The sequence below is a fragment of the Elephas maximus genome, chromosome 4 (genome assembly GCF_024166365.1).
Source record: "Elephas maximus indicus isolate mEleMax1 chromosome 4, mEleMax1 primary haplotype, whole genome shotgun sequence".
Taxonomy (NCBI): Eukaryota; Metazoa; Chordata; class Mammalia; order Proboscidea; family Elephantidae; genus Elephas; species Elephas maximus.
This window is the reverse complement of record NC_064822.1, coordinates 178,710,740-178,729,287: the sequence shown is the minus strand read 5'-3', so window position 1 is coordinate 178,729,287 and position 18,548 is coordinate 178,710,740. Positions and strand designations below refer to the sequence as shown.

Genomic DNA, 18,548 nt, shown 5'->3' with positions numbered 1-18,548 from the left:
GTACCTTTCCCATTTTATCAGTGTTAAGAGGTGTAAAAGAGAAAGCTTTTCTAGGATGGGGTAAACGGGCAAAAAAATACAGTGACTTGTAGAACTGAGGAAAGAAATGAAATTTGTATTTTTTTAATACTAAGTGGAGAAGTTGCCTGTTGACTTGCTGATTTAATTGCACCATTCTCAGAGAGACAAATGAGTAATACAAAAAGCTAAAGATCAGAAATGTCCTTACCTATACCTGGATGATCAGCCACAATGGTTACGCGATATTCTTTACAAAACACCTGGTAGGCCGACATGTTCTTCTTTTTTGGCTAGTGCCACAAATAGAAGAGGATAAGACTTAACCAGAACATACATTTAGCAACCTCGAATCTATGGTAACAAAATAGAAAGGATACCGATACTTTTTCATCAATGGAAAGAATTCCAAACCACTAACCAGCTTTCTTAAACAGGATAACTAATTTTTAATCCATATTATTTATCACACAAGAGATGAATGTTGGTTTTACTTTCAGAAGGTAAAAACCACGCTAAGTTATTTTTAGATTTTTCAGGTTGTTGCACCCACATGACACTTGTGATGATTTGGTCATATTGTAAAGTCATTCATCCTTCCTACAGACAATCCTATGTTAGTGTATCTTCTGGAACTAAGTGCTAAGATCTTTGCCTCTTCTGGGGTGTCCACTTTTCTCATCTTTGAAAGTAAGAAACCATAATAAGAACCAAAAAACTGGTACTTCCCTTTAAATTTTGCTGCCAGAAAAGCCAGGAGCCAAATCTGTGTTCTTTTTGTTTCCTTGGTTTAATTTTTAATGTTATAACTTATCTGTTCCTGTTCAACTGCCACTTGTAGTTTACCATTATTTTATTATTTACATTCTTGTGGCTGAAGGTAGGAAGTAAATAAATAACTGAAGACAATTCTTGGGTAGTCAGTGCAAGATGAACCTCTTCTACTTCAACAAACTGTTCTGTACTACTTCAGCCATGTTTTTCTTCACTGGATTATGACAAATTCCAAAAGCAAAGTATAACTTTTGAGACACAAAAATCATACACTTTTTAGGCCAGTTCAATGAGGGGTATTTAAACAGAGGGTGATACTACCATGCATTCCATTTTAAAACTATCCATAGACTGAGGAGAAAAAGTTAGTTTTCCTACTTGGAAAGGGGCATTAGATTTTACCTGTCTAAACCTCTTACTTTGTATATGAGAAAAAGGATACTCAGAAAGACAGTCATGGGCCCGCAGTCTGACGACTAAGCTACTTATACCACCACCAAGACTACGGTCTGGGTGGACTGACTTCCAGGGCTATACATTATGCTATGCTTACACAGGACCAGAGAAAGAAAATATGTTCCTCTCTTATAGAAAAAGTTACTATTTAAAAAAAAAAAGTTTTACCGTTTTATAACCTATATCTGATAAACTGAGATGTTTTCAGTATGGCTTCCTAAGAACTTATCTGGAAGCATCAAAATATGGTCGCAGATAGTAGACACTTGTTATTTTTGGTGATGGGAAAAGCAATTCTCAATATGGGTGTAATCTGCATGACTTGTCCAAGGTAAACGAAGACACTAAGTATGCAAGAATAAGGGACAATTTCAGTAAATGGTGTAACATACAATTTTGCAATAATAATAAACAAAAAAAAATTGTATGTGGTTACATACGCAGATACGTATGCATATATGTGTATAGAAAGGCACATGTGAGTATATGGGTGTGCATGTATAGGTGTATCCATACGCGTATGTATATATGTATATGTGCACTACATAATATTCATACATATATTAAGCCACATATATGAATGTATATGCAGTGTGCATAAACATGCATATACATAGTCATATATAATAAACCACCCCCACGCATCTGTCAGTTTGTCGTACTGTGCGAGCTTATGAGTTGCTGCAATGCTGGAAGCTGTGCCACCAGTATTCAGATACCAGCAGGCCCAGCCATGGCGGACAGGTTTCAACTGAGCTGCCAGACTAAGACAGTCTAGGAAGAAGGACCTGGCAATCTACTTCTGAGAAGAATTAGCCAGTGAAAACCTTATGAATAGCAGTGGAACACTGTCTGATACAGTGCCAGAAGATGAGTCCCTCAGGTTGGAAGGCACTCAAAATACTACTGGGGAAGAGCTGCCTCCTCAAAGTAGAGTAGACCTTAACAACGTGAATGCAGTCAAGCTTTCGGGACCTTCACTTGCTGATGTGGCACAACTCAAAATGAGAAGAAACAGCTACAAACATCCATGAATAATCGGAATGTGGAATGTACAAAGTATGAATCTAGGAAAATTAGAAATTGTAAAAAATGAAATGGAATGCATAAACATTGATATCCTAGGCATTAGTTAGCTGAAATGGACTGGTATTGGTCACTTGGAATCAGACAATCATATGGTCTACTATGTTGGGAATGACAAATTGAAGAGGAGTGGTGTTGCATTCATCGTCAAAAAGAACATTTCAAGATCCTGAAGTACAATGCTGTCAGTGACAGGATAATATTCACATGCCTACAAAATTTTTTTTTTTTTACAGGGAAGACCAGGTAATATGATGACTACTATTCAAATTTATGCACCAACCACTAAGGCCAAAATGAAGAAACTGAAGGTTTTTTACCAGCTTTCGCAGTCCGAATTGATCGAATATGCAATCACGATGCACTGATAGTTACTGGTGATTAGAATGCGAAAGTTGCAAACAAACAAGGATTGGTAGTTGGAAAATATGGTTTTGGTGATAGAAATGATACTGGAGATTGCATGACTGAATTTCATAAGACCAACAACTTCTTCAATGCAAATACCTTTTTTCACCAACACAAATGGCGACAATACACATGTACCTCGATGGATGGAATACAGAATACAGAGGAATCAAATCGACTACATCTATGGAAAGAGATGGATATCACGGAAATGCTCGATTTCATCAGTCAGAACAAGGACAGGGGCTAACTGTGGATCAGATCAATTACTCATATGCACGTTCAAATTGAAACTGAGAAAATCAGAACAAGTCCATGTGAGCCAAAGTATGACCTTTAGTACACTGCACCTGTATTTACAGGCCATTGCAAGAACAGATTTGACCCACCGAACACGAATGACCGAAGACCAGACGAGTTGTGGAATAACATCAAGGACATCAGACGTGAAGAAAGAAAAAGGTCATTAAAAAGACAGGAGAGAAAGAAAAGACAAAAACGGATGCCAGAAGAAACTCTAAAACTTGTTCTTGAATGTTGAGTACCTAAAGCAAAAGGAAAAAATGAAGTAAAAATGCTGAACAGAAGATTTCAAAGGGCGGTTGTAGAAGACAAAGTGAAGTATTATGATGACACGTGCAAAGACATGGAGATAGAAAACAAAAAGGGAAGAACAATCTCAGCATTTCTCAAGCTGAAAGAACTGAAAAAAAAAAAAAAATTTCAAGCCTCAAGTTGCCATACTGACGGATTCTATGGGGAAAATATTGAATGACACAGGAAGCATCAAAAGAAGACAGAAGGAATACACACAGTCACTAAACCAAAAAGAACTGGTAGACATTCCACCATTTCAGGAGGTAACATATGATCAGGAAATGACGGTACTGAAGGAAGAAGTCCAAGCTGCTCTGAAGGCACTGGTGAAAAACAAGGCTCCGGGAATTGACGGAATACCAATTGACATGTTTCAACAAATGGATGCAGCACTGGAAGTGCTCACTAGTCTAGGCAAAGAAATTTGGAAGACAGCTACCTGGCCAACTGACTGGAAGAGATCCATATTTATGCCTATTCCCAAGAAAGGTGATCCAAATGAATGCGGAAATTATCGAACTATATCATTAATATCACATGCAAGTACAATTTTGTTGAAGATCATTCAAAAGTGGCTACAGCAGTATATTGACAAGGAACTGCCAGAAATTCAAGCCAGATTTAGAAAGAGACGTGGAACCAGGAATATTATTATTGATGTTAGATGGATCCTGGCTGAAAGCAGGGAATAACAGAAAGATGTTTAACTGTGTTTTATTGACTATGCTAAGGCATTCAACTGTGTGGATGGTTACAAATTATGGATAACATTGCAGAGAATGGGAATTCCAGAACACTTAATTGTGCTCATGAGGAATCTGTACATGGATCAACAGGCAGTCATTCAAATAGAACAAAGGGATGCTGTATGATTTGAAGTTAGGAAAGGTGTGCGTCAGCGTTGTATCCTTTCACCATACGTATTCAATCTGTATGCTGAGTAAGTAATCTGAGAAGCTGGACTATATGAAGAAGAACGGGGCATCAGGATTGGAGGAAGACTCATTAACAACCTGTGTTATGCAGATGACACAATCTTGCTTGCTGAAAGTGAAGAGGACTTGAAGCATTTACTGATGAAGATCAAAGACCACAGCATTCAGTATGGATTACACCTCAACATAAACCAAGCGAAACCAAACCAAACCAAACCAAACCCACTGCCGTCAAGTCAATTCCAACTCACAGCGACCCTACAGGACAGAGCAGAACTGCCCCATAGAGTTTCCGAGGAGCGCCTGGTGGACTTGAACAGCCAACCTCTTGGTTAGCAGCTGTAGCACTTAACCACTACACTACCAGGATTTCCCCTCAACATAAAGAAAACAAAAATCCTCAGAACCGGACCAATAAGCAACATTATGATAAAAACAGAAAAGAGTGACATTGTCAAGGATTTCATTTTACTTGTATCCATAATCAACACCCATGGAAGCAGCAGTCAAGGAATCAAAAGATGCACTGCATTGGGCAAATCTACTGCAAAAGACCTCTTTAAAAGTGTTGAAAAGCAAAGATGTCACCTTGAGGACTGTGGTGCGCCTGGCCTAAGCCATGGTGTTTTCCATCTCCTCATATGCATGCGAAAGCTAGACAATGAATAAGGAAGACCGAAGAAGAACTGACCCCTTCGAATTGTGGCATTGGCAAAGAATGTTGAATATACCATGGACTGCCAAAAGAACGAACAAATCTGTCTTGGAAGAAGTATAGCTAGGATGCTCCTTAGAAGCAAGGATGGCAAGACTACATCTCACGTACTGTGGGCATGTTATCAGGAGGGATCAGTCCCTGGAGAAGGACATCATGCTTAGTAAATTATAGGGTGAGCAAAAAAGACAAAGACCCTCAATGAAATGGATTGACACAGTAGTTGCAATGGTGGAACAGGCAGTGTTTCGTTCTGTTGTGCACAGGGTCGCTATGAGTTGGAACTGACTGGATGGCACCTAAGGACAACACAATAAACCACATGGGGGCACAGTTACAGACACTTACCAGACATAACCAAGCACCTGGTGGGATTTGTTTACTGGATTTGAAGGCTTGGGATCATTGTTTTTTGGAACAACTTGGTCAGCTAGCATAACACAGTTCATAAAGATAATGTTCTACATATTAGTTTGGTGAGTAGCATCTAGGATCTCCAAAGTTTGTGAGTGGCCATTGAAGACAGAACTACTGGTCTCTACTTACCTGAAATAAAAAAATTGAAGGAAACCAAAGACTCAAAGAAGAAACTAGTTCACAGGACAAACAGCCCACATGAACCATGGCCTCATCCAGCCTGAGACCAGAAGACCTAGATGGTGCCTGGCTACCACCACTGACTGCTCTGACCAAGGACACAATGGAAGGCCCCAGACTGAAAGGGAGAAAAATGTAGAACAAATCTCAAATTTCTAAGAAAGGCCAGATTTACTGGACTGATAAAGACTAGAGAACTCCTAGACTAAACCCAGTGCCCTCGAGTCAATTCTGACTCATAGCGACCCTATACTCCTAGACTACTGCCTTTGAACTTGTAGCTGAAGCCACTACTCTGGTGGTCGCCTTTTGTCAAAATAATAGATTGGCTAATAAAATAAACAATTATAATCCATGAATACTGTGCTCCCTTAAATAATCAAACATATCAGACCAAATGGTCAACACTTTCCCTAATACAAAGATGAGAAACGAAGAAAGGGCAGGGAAGCTAGAATAATGGAAACAGAACAAACAGAATGGAAATAATAATGCTGGCCTATTGTGAAAAATGTAATCAAAGTCATAGAACATCTATATAAAAATTATTAAATGTAAACCTGATTTGCTATGTAAACTTTTGCCTAAAACTCAGTAAAATATTAAAAAAGAGAAAAAGAAAAAGAAAGGAGCAGGCATTTGTTTCTCTCTCTAACAGAGCAAAAGGGTTTAATAAAGGGAAAGAGCTCTTCTGATCTTTCAGGAGATACCAAGCCAATGGATTTCGGGAATTTTGATTAGGTCAAGAACAAAATTTCTTTCCATGATACCGCCACACCATTTACAAGAGTTCTAAAAATCTAGTATTTTAGTTATCTAGTGTTGCTATAAGGAAACCCTGGTGGCGTAGTGGTTAAGTGCTACGCCTGCTAACCAAAAGGTCAGCAGTTCAAATCCGCCAGGTGCTCTTTGGAAACTGTACGGGGCAGTTCTACTCTGTCCTCTAGGGTCACTATGAGTTGGAATCGACTCGACGGCAGTGGGTTTGGTTTTTTGGGTTTAGGGCTGCTATAACAGAAATACCACAAGTGGATGGTTTTAACAAACAGGAATTTATTCTCTCACAGTTTGTTGTTGTTTTAAGGTGCTGTCCGAGTCGGTTCTGACTCATAGTGACACTATGTACAACAGAACGAAACACTGCCTAGTCCTGCACCATCCTCACAATCCTTGTTATGCTTGAGACCATTGTTGCAGCCACTGTGTCAATTTATCTCACTAAGAGTCTTCTTCCCTGACCCTCTACCAAGCATGATGTCCTTCTCCAGGGGCTGATCCCTCCTGATAACATATCCACAGTATGTGAGACGTAGTCTCTCCATCTGTTTCTAAGGAGCATTCTGGCTGTACTTCATTCAAGACAGATTTGTTCGTTCTTTTGGCAGTCCATGGTATATTCAGTATTCTTCGTGAACACCACAATTCAAAGGCATCAATTCTTTTTCAGTCTTCCTTATTCAGCGTCCAGCTTTCACATGTATATGAGGCGACTGAAAACACCATGGCTTGGGTCAGGCACACCTTAAGTCTTCGAGGTGACATCTTTGCTTTTTAACACTTCAAATAGGTCTTTTGCAGATTTGCCCAATGCAATGCATTTTTGATTTCTTTACTGCAGCTTGAATGGGTGCTGAATGTGGATCCAAGTAAAATGAAATCCTTGACAACTTCAATACTTTCTCCACTTATGATGTTGCTCATTGGTCCAGTTGTGAGGATTTTTGTTTTCTTTATGTTGAGGTGTAATCCATACTGAAGGCTGTGGTCTTTGATCTTCATCAGTAAGTGCTTCAAGTCCTCTTCACTTTCAGCAAGCAAGGTTGTACCATCTGAATAATACAGGTTGTTAATGAGTCTTCCTCCAATTCTGATGCTGCCTTCTTCTTCATATAGTCCAACTTCTCGATTCTTGGATTCTCTGCTCAGCATACAGACTGAATATGTATGGTGAAAGGATACAACCCTAACGCACACTTTTCATGACTTTAAACCACTTAGTATCCTCTTGTTCTGTTCATACGACTGCTTCTTGCTTCTTGGTCTATGTACAGGTTCCTCATGAGCACTATTAAGTGTTCTGGAATTCTCATTCTTAGCAATGTTAAACATACTTTGTTATGATCCACACCGTTGAACGGCTCTGTATAGTCAATAGAACACAAGTTAAACATTTTTTTTTTTTTGGTATTCTCTGCTTTCATCCAGGATCCATCCGACATCAGCAATGATATCTCTGGTTCCACATCCTCTTCTGAATGCAGCTTGAATTTCTGGCAGCTCCCTGTCAATACACTGCTGTAGCCACTTTTGAATGATCTTCAACAAAATTGTACTTGCATGTGATATTAATGATATAGTTCGATAATTTCCACACTTGGTTGGATCACCTTTTTTGGGAATAGGCATAAATATGGATCTCTTCCAGTCAGTTGGCCAGGTAGCTGTCTTCCAAATTTCTCTGCATAGATGAGTGAGTACTTCCAGCGCTGCATCTGTTTATTGAAACATGTCAGTTGGTATTCCATTGATTCCTGGAGCCTTGTTTTGCACCAATGCCTTCAGTGTAGCTTGAACTTCTTCCTTCAGTACCATGGTTCTTGATCATATGCTACCTCCTGAAATGGTTCAACACTGACCAATCCTTTTTGGTATAAAAAATTCTTTTTGGTATAAGAAGAGTTTCCAAGGAGCGTCTGGTGGATTTGAACTGCTGACCCTTTGTTAGCAGCCATAGCACTTAACCACTTTTTGGTATAGTGACTGTGTATTCCTTCCATCTGCTTTTGATGCTTCCTGTGTCGCTTAATATTTTCCGCATAGAATCCTTCAATATTGCAACTCAAGGCTTGAATTTTTTCTTCAGTTTTTTCAGCTTGAGAAATGCCGAGGGTGTTTTTCCCTTTTTGTTTTCTATCTCCAGGTCTTTGCACGTGTCATTATAATACTTTATTTTGTCTTCTTGAGTCACCCTTTGAAATCTTCTGCTCAACTCTTTTACTTCATCATTTTTTCCTTTCGCTTTAGCTACTGGACATTCAAGAGCTAGTTTCAAAGTGTCTTCTGATATCCATTTTGGTCTTTTCTTTCTCTCCTGTCTTTTTAATGACCTCTTGCTTTCTTCATGTCTGATATTCTCGATGTCGTTCTATAACTTGTGTGGTCTTCAGTCATTATTGTTCAGTGTGTCAAATCTATTCTTGAAATGGTCTCTAAATACAGGTGTGATATACTCAAGGTCGTACTCTGGCTCTTGTGGGCTTGTTCTAATTTTCTTCAGTTTCAACTTGAACTTTCATAGGCTCAACTGATAGTCTGTTCCATAATCAGCCCCTTGCCTTGCTCTGACTGATATTTAGCTTTTTCATTGTCTCTTTCCATAGATGTAGTCCATTTGACTCCTGTGTGTTCCATCTGGCAAGGTCCACGTGCGTAGTTGATGTTCATGATGGTGACAAAAGGCATCTGTTCACTGTGAAGAGGTCATTGGTCTGGCTAAATTCTATCATGTGATCTCTGGCATCATTTCTATCACCAAAGCCATCCTTTCTAATTACCAATCATTCTTGTTTGCTTCTAATTTTCACATTCCAATCCCCGGTAATTATCAAGGCATCCTGATTGTATGTTTCATCAATTTCGAACTGCAGAAGTTGGTAAAAATCTTTAATTTCTTCATCTTTGCTCTTAGTGGTTGCTGTGTAAATTTGAATATTAGTCATATTAACTGGTGTTCCTCGTAGGCATGTGGCTATCCTATCACTGATGGCGTTGTACTTCAGGGTAGGTCTTGAAATGTCCTTTTTCATGATGAATGCAACGCCATTCCTCTTCAAGCTGTCGCTCCCGGCATAGACCTTATGATTGTCGGATTCAAAATGGCCAATACCAGCCCATTTCAACTCACTAATGCCAAAGATAACAATGTTTATGCATTCCATTTCATTTTTGAAGATTTCCAATTTTCCTAGATTCATACTTTGTACATTCTATGTTCTGATTATTCATGGATGTTTGCAGTAGTTTTTTCTCATTTTAAGTTGTGCCATATCAGCAAATGAAGGTCCTGAAAGCTTGACTTCATCCATGTCATTAAGGTCGACTCTACTTTGAGGAGGCAGCTTTTCCCCAGTGGTATTTTGAGTGCCTTCCATCCTGAGGGGCTCATCTTCTGGCACTGCATCCAACAACGTTCCGCTGCTGTTCATAAGGTTTTCACTGGCTAATTATTTTCAGAAGTAGACTGCTGGGTCCTTCCTCCTAGTCTGTCTTAGTCTGGAAGTTCAGCTGAAACCTGTTGTCCATGGGTAACCTTGCTGGTATTTGAATACCAGGAGCATAGCTTCCAGGATCATAGCAACACACAAGCCCCCATGGTAAGAGAAACTGACGGATGCATGGGGGTCTCACAGTTTAGGTGGCTAGAAGTCCAAATTCAGGGTGCCGGCTCCAGGGGAAAGCTTTCTCTCTCTGTCAACTCTGGGGGAAGGTCTTTGTCATTAATCTTGTCCTAGTCTAGGAGGTTCTCTGTGCAGGGATCCAAGGTCCAAAGGATGCGTGTGCTCCTAGCTCTTCTTGCTGGTGGTAATGAGGTTCCTCTTTTTCTCTCTCTCTTTTGTATCTCAGAAGAGATTGAATCAAGATACAACTTAATCTTGTAGACTGAATGCTGCCTCATTAAGGTGACTGCCTCTAACCTGCCTCATTAACATCATAGAGGTAGGATTTACAACACATCGGGAAAATCATGTCAGATGACAAAACGGTGGATAACCACACAACAGTGGGAATCATGGCCTAACCAAGTTGAGACACATTTATAGGGGACACAATTCAATCCACAACATCTAGGAAAAGCACAATCTTCTTAAACTACTTATTAATTTTTATTCTATAGAAACAGAAATGGAGATGTTTTATTTCTTTTCCCAAACTAAATTAGGATTCTGTACAGTTAGGGGGCAAAAGTTCCAGTGTGGTAAAGTATAAACCTTCCTTTTCTTGCTCCAACAGCTGTACTTTAAAGTGATAGAGTCTGTGGTATATGACTATAATTTTGCAATTCTTTCACTTCCCTTCCAACTTGTTTAAATTAGAGAAAACAGTTGTTGTACCTGGAGCTTTCTACTTTTATTAAATTCCATACACTTCCAAAAAAAAAAAAAGACAGTCCTCCATCCCCTCCCAAGAGAATCCTTTCTGGTCCTGCAGTTATGACAAAATCTTTGGTGCTTTAAAAGTTACTGGGCACTTTTGTTTACCTTCCGAGTGATATTTTAGGACCGAAAAACGCAGTCTTGTCTCATTACTTTAGAGTTGTATCTTGTTTTAAACCAAAGCGTGATTAGCACTTTGTTCGCCTTAGTTCTTTGTTTCCTTAAAAAACAAAAAACAAAAAACCTATCCTCAAAGACAAAGACTTGTTGAGAGGAAGGATGATAAAAAGCTTATGTGGTGGCTCTGGCTTTAATTTCAGAAGCAATTCTGACACCATTTTGAAGAAAGGACATATTCCTAGAACACCTTCCAAGGTAACTGCTCTGAATGAGATAGCATTTATTTGGACACAAAAAACATGGTCTGTTAAAAATTTAGTATTAAAATTTTATACTACTCTTTTAAAAATCACTTATCCATAAGTCTGACATTTACTGGAGTACATAGTGAACGAATAATTTGTGGAAGTCTGTACATAGCAAACTCTTTCTCAACTGTAGAATCGACCTCACTATAGCAAACTCTTTCTCAACTGTAGAATCAACCTCACTACTAAATATAGAAAGCATTAGAAAAAATATGTGTCTGAGAGACTTCACAGCCCATTTGGCCATATTATAAAATTTGCAAGGAGTTTTAACAATGTTTCTCAAACACTGTATAACACTGTTAAAAGACGTTAGGTGCTGTTGCGTCAGTTCTGACTCATGGTGACCCTATGGACAACAGAATAAAACACTGCTTGGTCCTGTGCCATCTTCATAATCCTTGTTATGCTTGAGCCCATATTTACCGCCATTGTGTCAATCCATCTGGTTGAGGGTTTTCCTTTATTTTGATGACCCTGTACTTTACCAAGCATGATGGCCTTCTCCAAGGACTGATCCTTTCTCACAACATGTCCAAAGTATGTGAGATGTAACCTCACCATCCTTGCTTGTAATGAGCATTCTGGCTGTACTTCTTCCAAGACAGATCTGTTCATTCTTTTGGCAGTCCATGGTATATTCGATATTCTTTGCCCACACTGTAATTCAAAGGCATCAATTCTTCTTCGGTCTTCCTTATTCACTGTTCAGTTTTTGTATGCATACAAGGCCACTGAAAACACCACGGCTTGGGTCAGGCGCACCTTAGTCTTCAAAGTATCTTTGTTTTTTAACACTTTAAAGAGGTCTTTTGCAGCAGATTTGCCCAATGCAATGCGTCTTTTGATTTCTTACTGCTGTATCCATGGGTGTTGACTGTGGATTCAAGTAAAAGGAAATCCTTGACAACTTCAATATTTTCTCTGTTTATCATGATGTTGCTTATTGGTCCAGCTGTGAGGATTTTGTTTTATGTTAAGGTGTAATCTGTTCTGAAGTCTTTGATCATCATCATTAAGTGCTTCAAGTCTTCTTCACTTTCAGCAAGCAAGGTTGTGTCATCTGCACATCACAGGTTGTTAATAAGTCTTCCTCCAATCCTGATGCCACCTTCTTCTTCATATAGTTCAGCTTCTCGGATTATTTGCTCAGCATAGAGATTGAATAGGTGTGATGAAAGGATACCACCCTGACGCATACCTTTCCTGATTTTAAAGCAGGCAGTATCCCCTTACTCTGTTCAAATGACTGCCTCTTGGTCTACGTACAGGTTCCCCATGAGCACAGTTAGGTGTTCTGGAATTCCCGTTCTTTGCAACGTAGAAGGACCATGCTCACTATCTACAAGGCTATGTTTATCGCTGTAACATAAAAATTAAAACTGACTTTACAAAATTAAAAAAGTAATAAAATTTTGTCATCGAAGTGGCAAATGCTTCATTGCGTATTTACAATTTAAAAAAAGTTATAAAATTTTAACGGCAACAAAAATGTAAACTAAATCAATCCAACCAAACTATTAAGTCTTTTAAATTACTGAAATCACAACTCTTCGATAATATACTAGATTCAAATTCACATACGGAAGAGCGGGGCTCCCCTCATAACTGTTACAAAGGACTTTATTCAATGATGTAGAAAATAACCTTGCATTTATTCAGCACCTTACTGAGTGGTGGAAGAGTAAGTGGTTAAGAGGATGAGGTTTTAAAGCCCAGATTTTATTCTAAGGGAGTTAAGCAGCATGAAATAGGGGAAAATATATGAAATTTAACGCTTAAAGGCCTACCATCAAAGGTAAGAGACAAAAAGTAACCTATTAAAGCACCCTACCATTCAGTTATTAATAAATATTTACTGAGTATCACCATGTGCCAGACACTGGGAATACAGTCGAGAATCAGACACACAGCCTAACAGATTAGACAGATAAATATGTCACTATAACAAGATGTGAGGCTATTACAGGAGAAGTAGTGGGTGCTATGGGAACATGTAACAGAAGCACCTCATCTAGTCTAAGGAATCAAAGAGAGCCTTCTGGGAAAGCGACTTTAATTTATACTTGAAAGCTGGGTAGAAATAGCCAAGTAAATTGTGGTTAAGAGTGTTCTAGGCAAAGGAAAGAAGACGTGGTAATACTCCAAACAAAAAGAGGTAGGAGATGACGTTAGAGAAGCAGGCAGAGCTACCGACCGGGTACTCTATCCTAAAGAGGCAATTCAAGTAGCAAGTTTCATGGTCAGAGTTGCATCTGAAGACTGGCAATGAGAAAGAACAAGAGCAAAGGCGGGAAGAGCACTCATGAGGCTGCTGCAGTAATGCAGGGGAGGGATGATGACGGCCTACAGCCTGACACTGGGGCTGGAGAAAACCAAGCAGATGGGACGGGAGGAAAAAGTATCGGCATTGATCAGAGATCAGAGTGTGGCAAAATGGAGACAGCATGTGCTTTGGAGACTGACAGATCTAAGACAGAATTCTGACCATACTACATACTACTTAAACGAATTGCTTCATTTCCCTATAAGCCAAACTTGGATAATGCCACTTAACTCAATGGTGGGAAGTAATCAATTAGTGCTTGGCACTTCACTAGTTACTTAATAGTATTATTTCTGTGGAGGGCTGACTTCCACAATGGCCTGTAAGATTCCAGCCCTCGGTGTACACGTCCTGTAAAATGCTCTCCTCTTCATGATGGGGTATCATTCCCATGATTATGTTATATGGCAAAAGAAATTCTGCAGATGTAATTAAGGTCCCTACTGAGTTGAATCCGAGTGAATGAAAAGGGAGATTGTCCTGACTGGGCCTGATCTAGCTGGGTGAGGCCTTAAAAGAGCCAAGGAGCAACACGGACACTCCCTGCTCACCGTGAAGAAACGAGCTGCTTGAGTCCTACACCCACAAGGAACCAAACGCTGCTAACAACCACGTGGGTTTGGGAGAGGACTTCCACCCTCAGGTAAGAACCCAGGTTTGGCTGACACCTCGATTTCAACCTGGGAGTCCCTGAGCACAGTCCTACCTGAACTTCTGATTTACAGAACTGTGAGATAATGAATGGATATTATTTTAAACTGCTCAGTTTGTGACAATTTGTTAAGCTGCAACAGAAAACTAATACGAATTCTCTTCAACACCCCCTCTGCAGTTTTCACAATAGGAGTTGTGGCCCCAAAAAGCCAATATCAGCTTTTTTAAAAATAGAAGTTGTAGTGAAGAAGAACAGAATTAAACCATTTGACCTAAATCAGACAAAGAATGTAGCAGGAAGGTCTTTATTTAAAAAAATTATTCATTCAAAGAGCAAAGCTCCTAATTTTATAATTCCTTTGGTTAAGCCAATCTGTTTAGAGATGCTATAGAAGTGGGTTCTGGGTGCTGTGTCTGCTTTATTAATTTTTTGGCAGCTTCATATCCCAAAATGCTCTAAGTGTTCTAACTAAGGTGCTGTCTTTTCAAATGCCCTGTTGACATGAGATACAGTGGAGTGGCATTACACATGCACACACACATCAGTTCATGTAAGTTTTGTATTTGGTCATTTGAGAGAGGTTGGTTAGCACGGATTGGGTGGATTACCATCCATCATTCCAATCCAAGAACGTATGTCTTGGGGCGAACGCGATAGGAGACATAAATCTGCTTTCCCCAGATGGTTTCCTGTACGTCTCTGTCAGTGTGTACAACTCACTGTCAAGTTTAAGTTTGATATCTGATGCTAACGTAATTAAAAAAAACTATGGCTCCTAAATACATGCCAATTATTTCATCTGGTGCTGAAGAGAGAAAAAATCTAGCCTTCAACGTGGAGCCTTCCTAAGAGGCTTTCAAGGCAAATTTTGACTATTTACAATTTCATCTTATGTGCTGACCTTAGAACCTAACCATCATGCAGCTCCGTTCTCAGACCTAAAGCTCTGATTTCAAACTTTGGGGTTAAAAATTTTCCAGAGCACAGACACTCTTTAAATTAGTAGTTTTTGGCCAATACGTAAATAGTGGATGATCTCTTTCTCTCTCTCTATAAAACATTTCATGTGATTCCAAATGCAAAGGCAGCAATTCCAGGCTAGACTTTCTCAGGCAAGAAAGCACACAGCATGGCAAGTGAAGCCAGCCAGTCAGGGTGGTTAGGTCTGGAACAACACTGACTCCATTTTAATTTAATACAATGTTAATATTTTGAAAATCTGGATACTTATTACCAGACCAGGAAATTACTTGTAACAAGTCCACTTATGGACTGGACTATGACTCACAATGTTATAATTTTACAGCTAAGAGCCTCTTTTCAAATGTTTCAATATCAGGACCTTTCAAAGAGCAACCACTAATGTTCTTTAGAAAGCAGTCATGCTTAAGTTTTTTGGGTAATAGAGCTCTTTGAGAATCTGACGAAAACGTTCTTTCAAGCCCATTCACAGACTCCCACTTAAGAACCTCTGTTTTAAAGGATAAAACATCTGGGGGTCAAGACAAAACACAGCTTATGAATCTTAAAAACAAAACTTGATTTTTTTCTGCTGATGACAGGAACCCCAATCCCTTTAACATCCCAATATATATGTTAATAATAATGCCCTAGTAAAAGTGATGTTAATACTGTATAGGAGACACTGTTACAAGAGCTTTACCCGTAGAAACTCATTTAAACCTCCTAACAACCCTATGAAGTAAGTCCCATCATGACTGCCATTTTAAAGACGAGGGCACGGAGACCCAGAGTCACACAGCTAGGGAGAAGCCGAGCCAGCAACTGCACTCAGGTAGTCTGGCTTCGGAGACCACAATCAGAACCATTATACCACACTGATGTTCTTTTGAACTAACTTGATCAAGATCCCTAAATCTGAACTGGCTGAAGGAAAGGGTAACAGATAACTAAGGTCTTCACACCAAAGCTTTTAACAATTTTGAATGGAAATCTTTCTAAAATGCAGTCTATATTTCTGCTGTCATATTTACCAGTGAATATATTTTTAACACTTTTCCAGTACAGTGGAAAGAGCATGGATTCTGCAATCAGACAAATGTGGGTTCAAACTCCGGCTCTGCCACTAAATAGGTGTGTGTCCTGGGAATGGTTATTTCACTTCTTTGACCTTATTTTTGTGAAATGGGGATGATAAGACCTATGCCTCATTGGGTTCTTATGAATATTCAGATATATAGTAGATAAAACACTTACTACAGGGCCTACAATGTATTAAAAACTATAAATAGAGCTATTATTATTTATTGTTATTTACTATATACTTTTTTTTTTTTTTATAGTGATACCCTTGGAAACCCGGGTGGCGTAGTGGTTAAGTGCTACTGCTGCGAACCAAAGGGTTGGCAGTTTGAGTCTGCCAGGCGCTCCTTGGAAAGTCTATGGGGCAGTTCTACTCTGTCCTATAGGGTCGCTATGAGTCGGAATCGACTCGACGGCACTGGGTTTGGTTTGGTTTATAGTGATATCCTGAAGGAAAATGCCCCCAAATGCCCTGTTTTATGAATTCTTACTGAGCTCTACTGCCCCTTCCTGGCACGCAGGTCTTTCAGCACTTCTTCTTCTTGCCTTCTTTACTTTCAACCTTCTGGTGGCTTCACTTCAGTCACACCCTATGCACTCTCTGGTCTCAATGCCTTCACATATATATATTTTATCCCCTGACTAGAATGCCTACTCCTCATTTCCACCTAATAATGCCTGCTTGGCCTTTTAAGAATCAGTTCAGATGCTACCTCCCCAGGGAAACCCTCTCGAACTTCCCAGGCTTTCCTTGGACTCCCTTAGCACTTGGCACATCCCTTTGTGGAGGTTCAGCACCCTAAACACTAGACTCCAAGCTCTCTGAGAGGAGACACTGCATCTGATTCACAGTTGTATCCTTAGCACTTGGCAAGTGCCTGGCACCAGGTCAGTTTGGAACAGATGTGTTACTGAATGAATAACAGTCTCAGAATTATGTGTGACAGGCCAGGATATACATTCCTTTGGATTATTTCATCTGATTTTCACAAGACTTTAGTACATGAAGGAGGATGGGTACTAAAAACTACTTCCCCCAATTTAAGAATAAAGAAACAGGGTCAGAGAGGTCAAGTAACTTGTCTCCAGCCAATGTCCCTTCTCTTCACTCCAAGGAGCTTTCATGAGCTGTAGGGAACTCATTGGATAATATTGACTTTTTGCTTCTTAGAGACCTTGCTTTCTTTCTTAACTGTTTTCCAAATAGGTGAGATAACTGCAGCGTTTGGTTCCTAAAAGGTGGGGTGCCATATTAAAAAACAAAACAAAACAAAACCAAAACCATGAATGCATAGTCTTGCTTAGTCTAATATCTGGAATGAGTAGCTGAAAAAATTAAAAAAAGTAAAATGCTTTGAAGTGTATCTTATGTTTTTGAGGAACTTGAGATGAAAGCAATAGCAATTTTAACAGCAGCTAACGTTCACTGAGCCAAGCCCTGTGCTAAGTGTGTTACATGTATTATCTAACTTATTCTAAAGAACCCCATTTTACAAATGAGTAAACAGAGAAGTGAGGAAGAAATCACAAGAGAGCAAAGCTGGTAAACAGCAGACTAGAATAAGAATGCATATCTAATGGATTCTAGGGTCCAAGGTTTTAACTACTTCATTATACTCTGCCTCGTAAATTCACACACACATACGCACACACACACCCTCAGACAAATCTCAGACATCAGGACTTTGTATCAGTCTCCTTCTTATAAATACAAAGCATTAGTGTGAGGGAGATCTAGAATCTACTTATAGCTTGTCAAAGACTTACTATGGCAATGGGTAACCATCTCTTAAAATTTTAGAAAGGTGTGTGGTATAGTGGGAAGAGAACAGGCTTGGGATTAAAGAAAACTGTATTAGGAATCTGGCATCACCACTCGACAGTCTAAAACTTTGTCCCTTCTTCTCAGCGCCTTCCTTGGTCAAACGCAGCTAATAATACCTATCAATTAAGGCCGATAATATACGCAAAATGCTTCGCACAGAGCCTGACACACAGAAAGCACTCAACAAATGGTAACTACTAACTTCTACCATTTATTGTTGATGTAATTTGTCTCAGTTTTGCCAGAGAGAGAATTTATGCAATAATATCACAAGCCTAGTCTACCTGGCCCAGCCTTAAGCTGCTTAGAGGAAATGTAAAAATTCTAGGAACACACAGATAACTGAAGGCATGCCTCTGAAATGGCAACACAGAGATATTATTTCGAGTGCTAGTGAATGGGCTTTTATGCAGCCATATCCTGCTCTTCCAATATAAGCAAAAATGTTTCACTCCAATGGGACAGCCTTTAATGGGAAACCATCGAGATATTACCACATGATTTTTTCTACTCCTCCTCAGAGAGCAGGACT

The 18,548-nt window shown here is 39.4% G+C and overlaps 1 protein-coding gene across 6 annotated transcripts in view; it reads right to left on the bottom strand.

Moving 5' to 3' along the window:
* The window catches only part of HMGXB4 (HMG-box containing 4), a 47,076-nt gene that overhangs the window by 14,866 nt on the left and 13,662 nt on the right, over positions 1–18,548 (bottom strand). For all 6 annotated transcript variants that reach the window (XM_049884290.1, XM_049884294.1, XM_049884291.1 and 3 more), the window contains one exon: positions 230–311. In XM_049884290.1, coding sequence (XP_049740247.1) covers positions 230–311 — 82 coding nt within the window. The remainder of the gene's footprint in view (positions 1–229; positions 312–18,548) is intronic.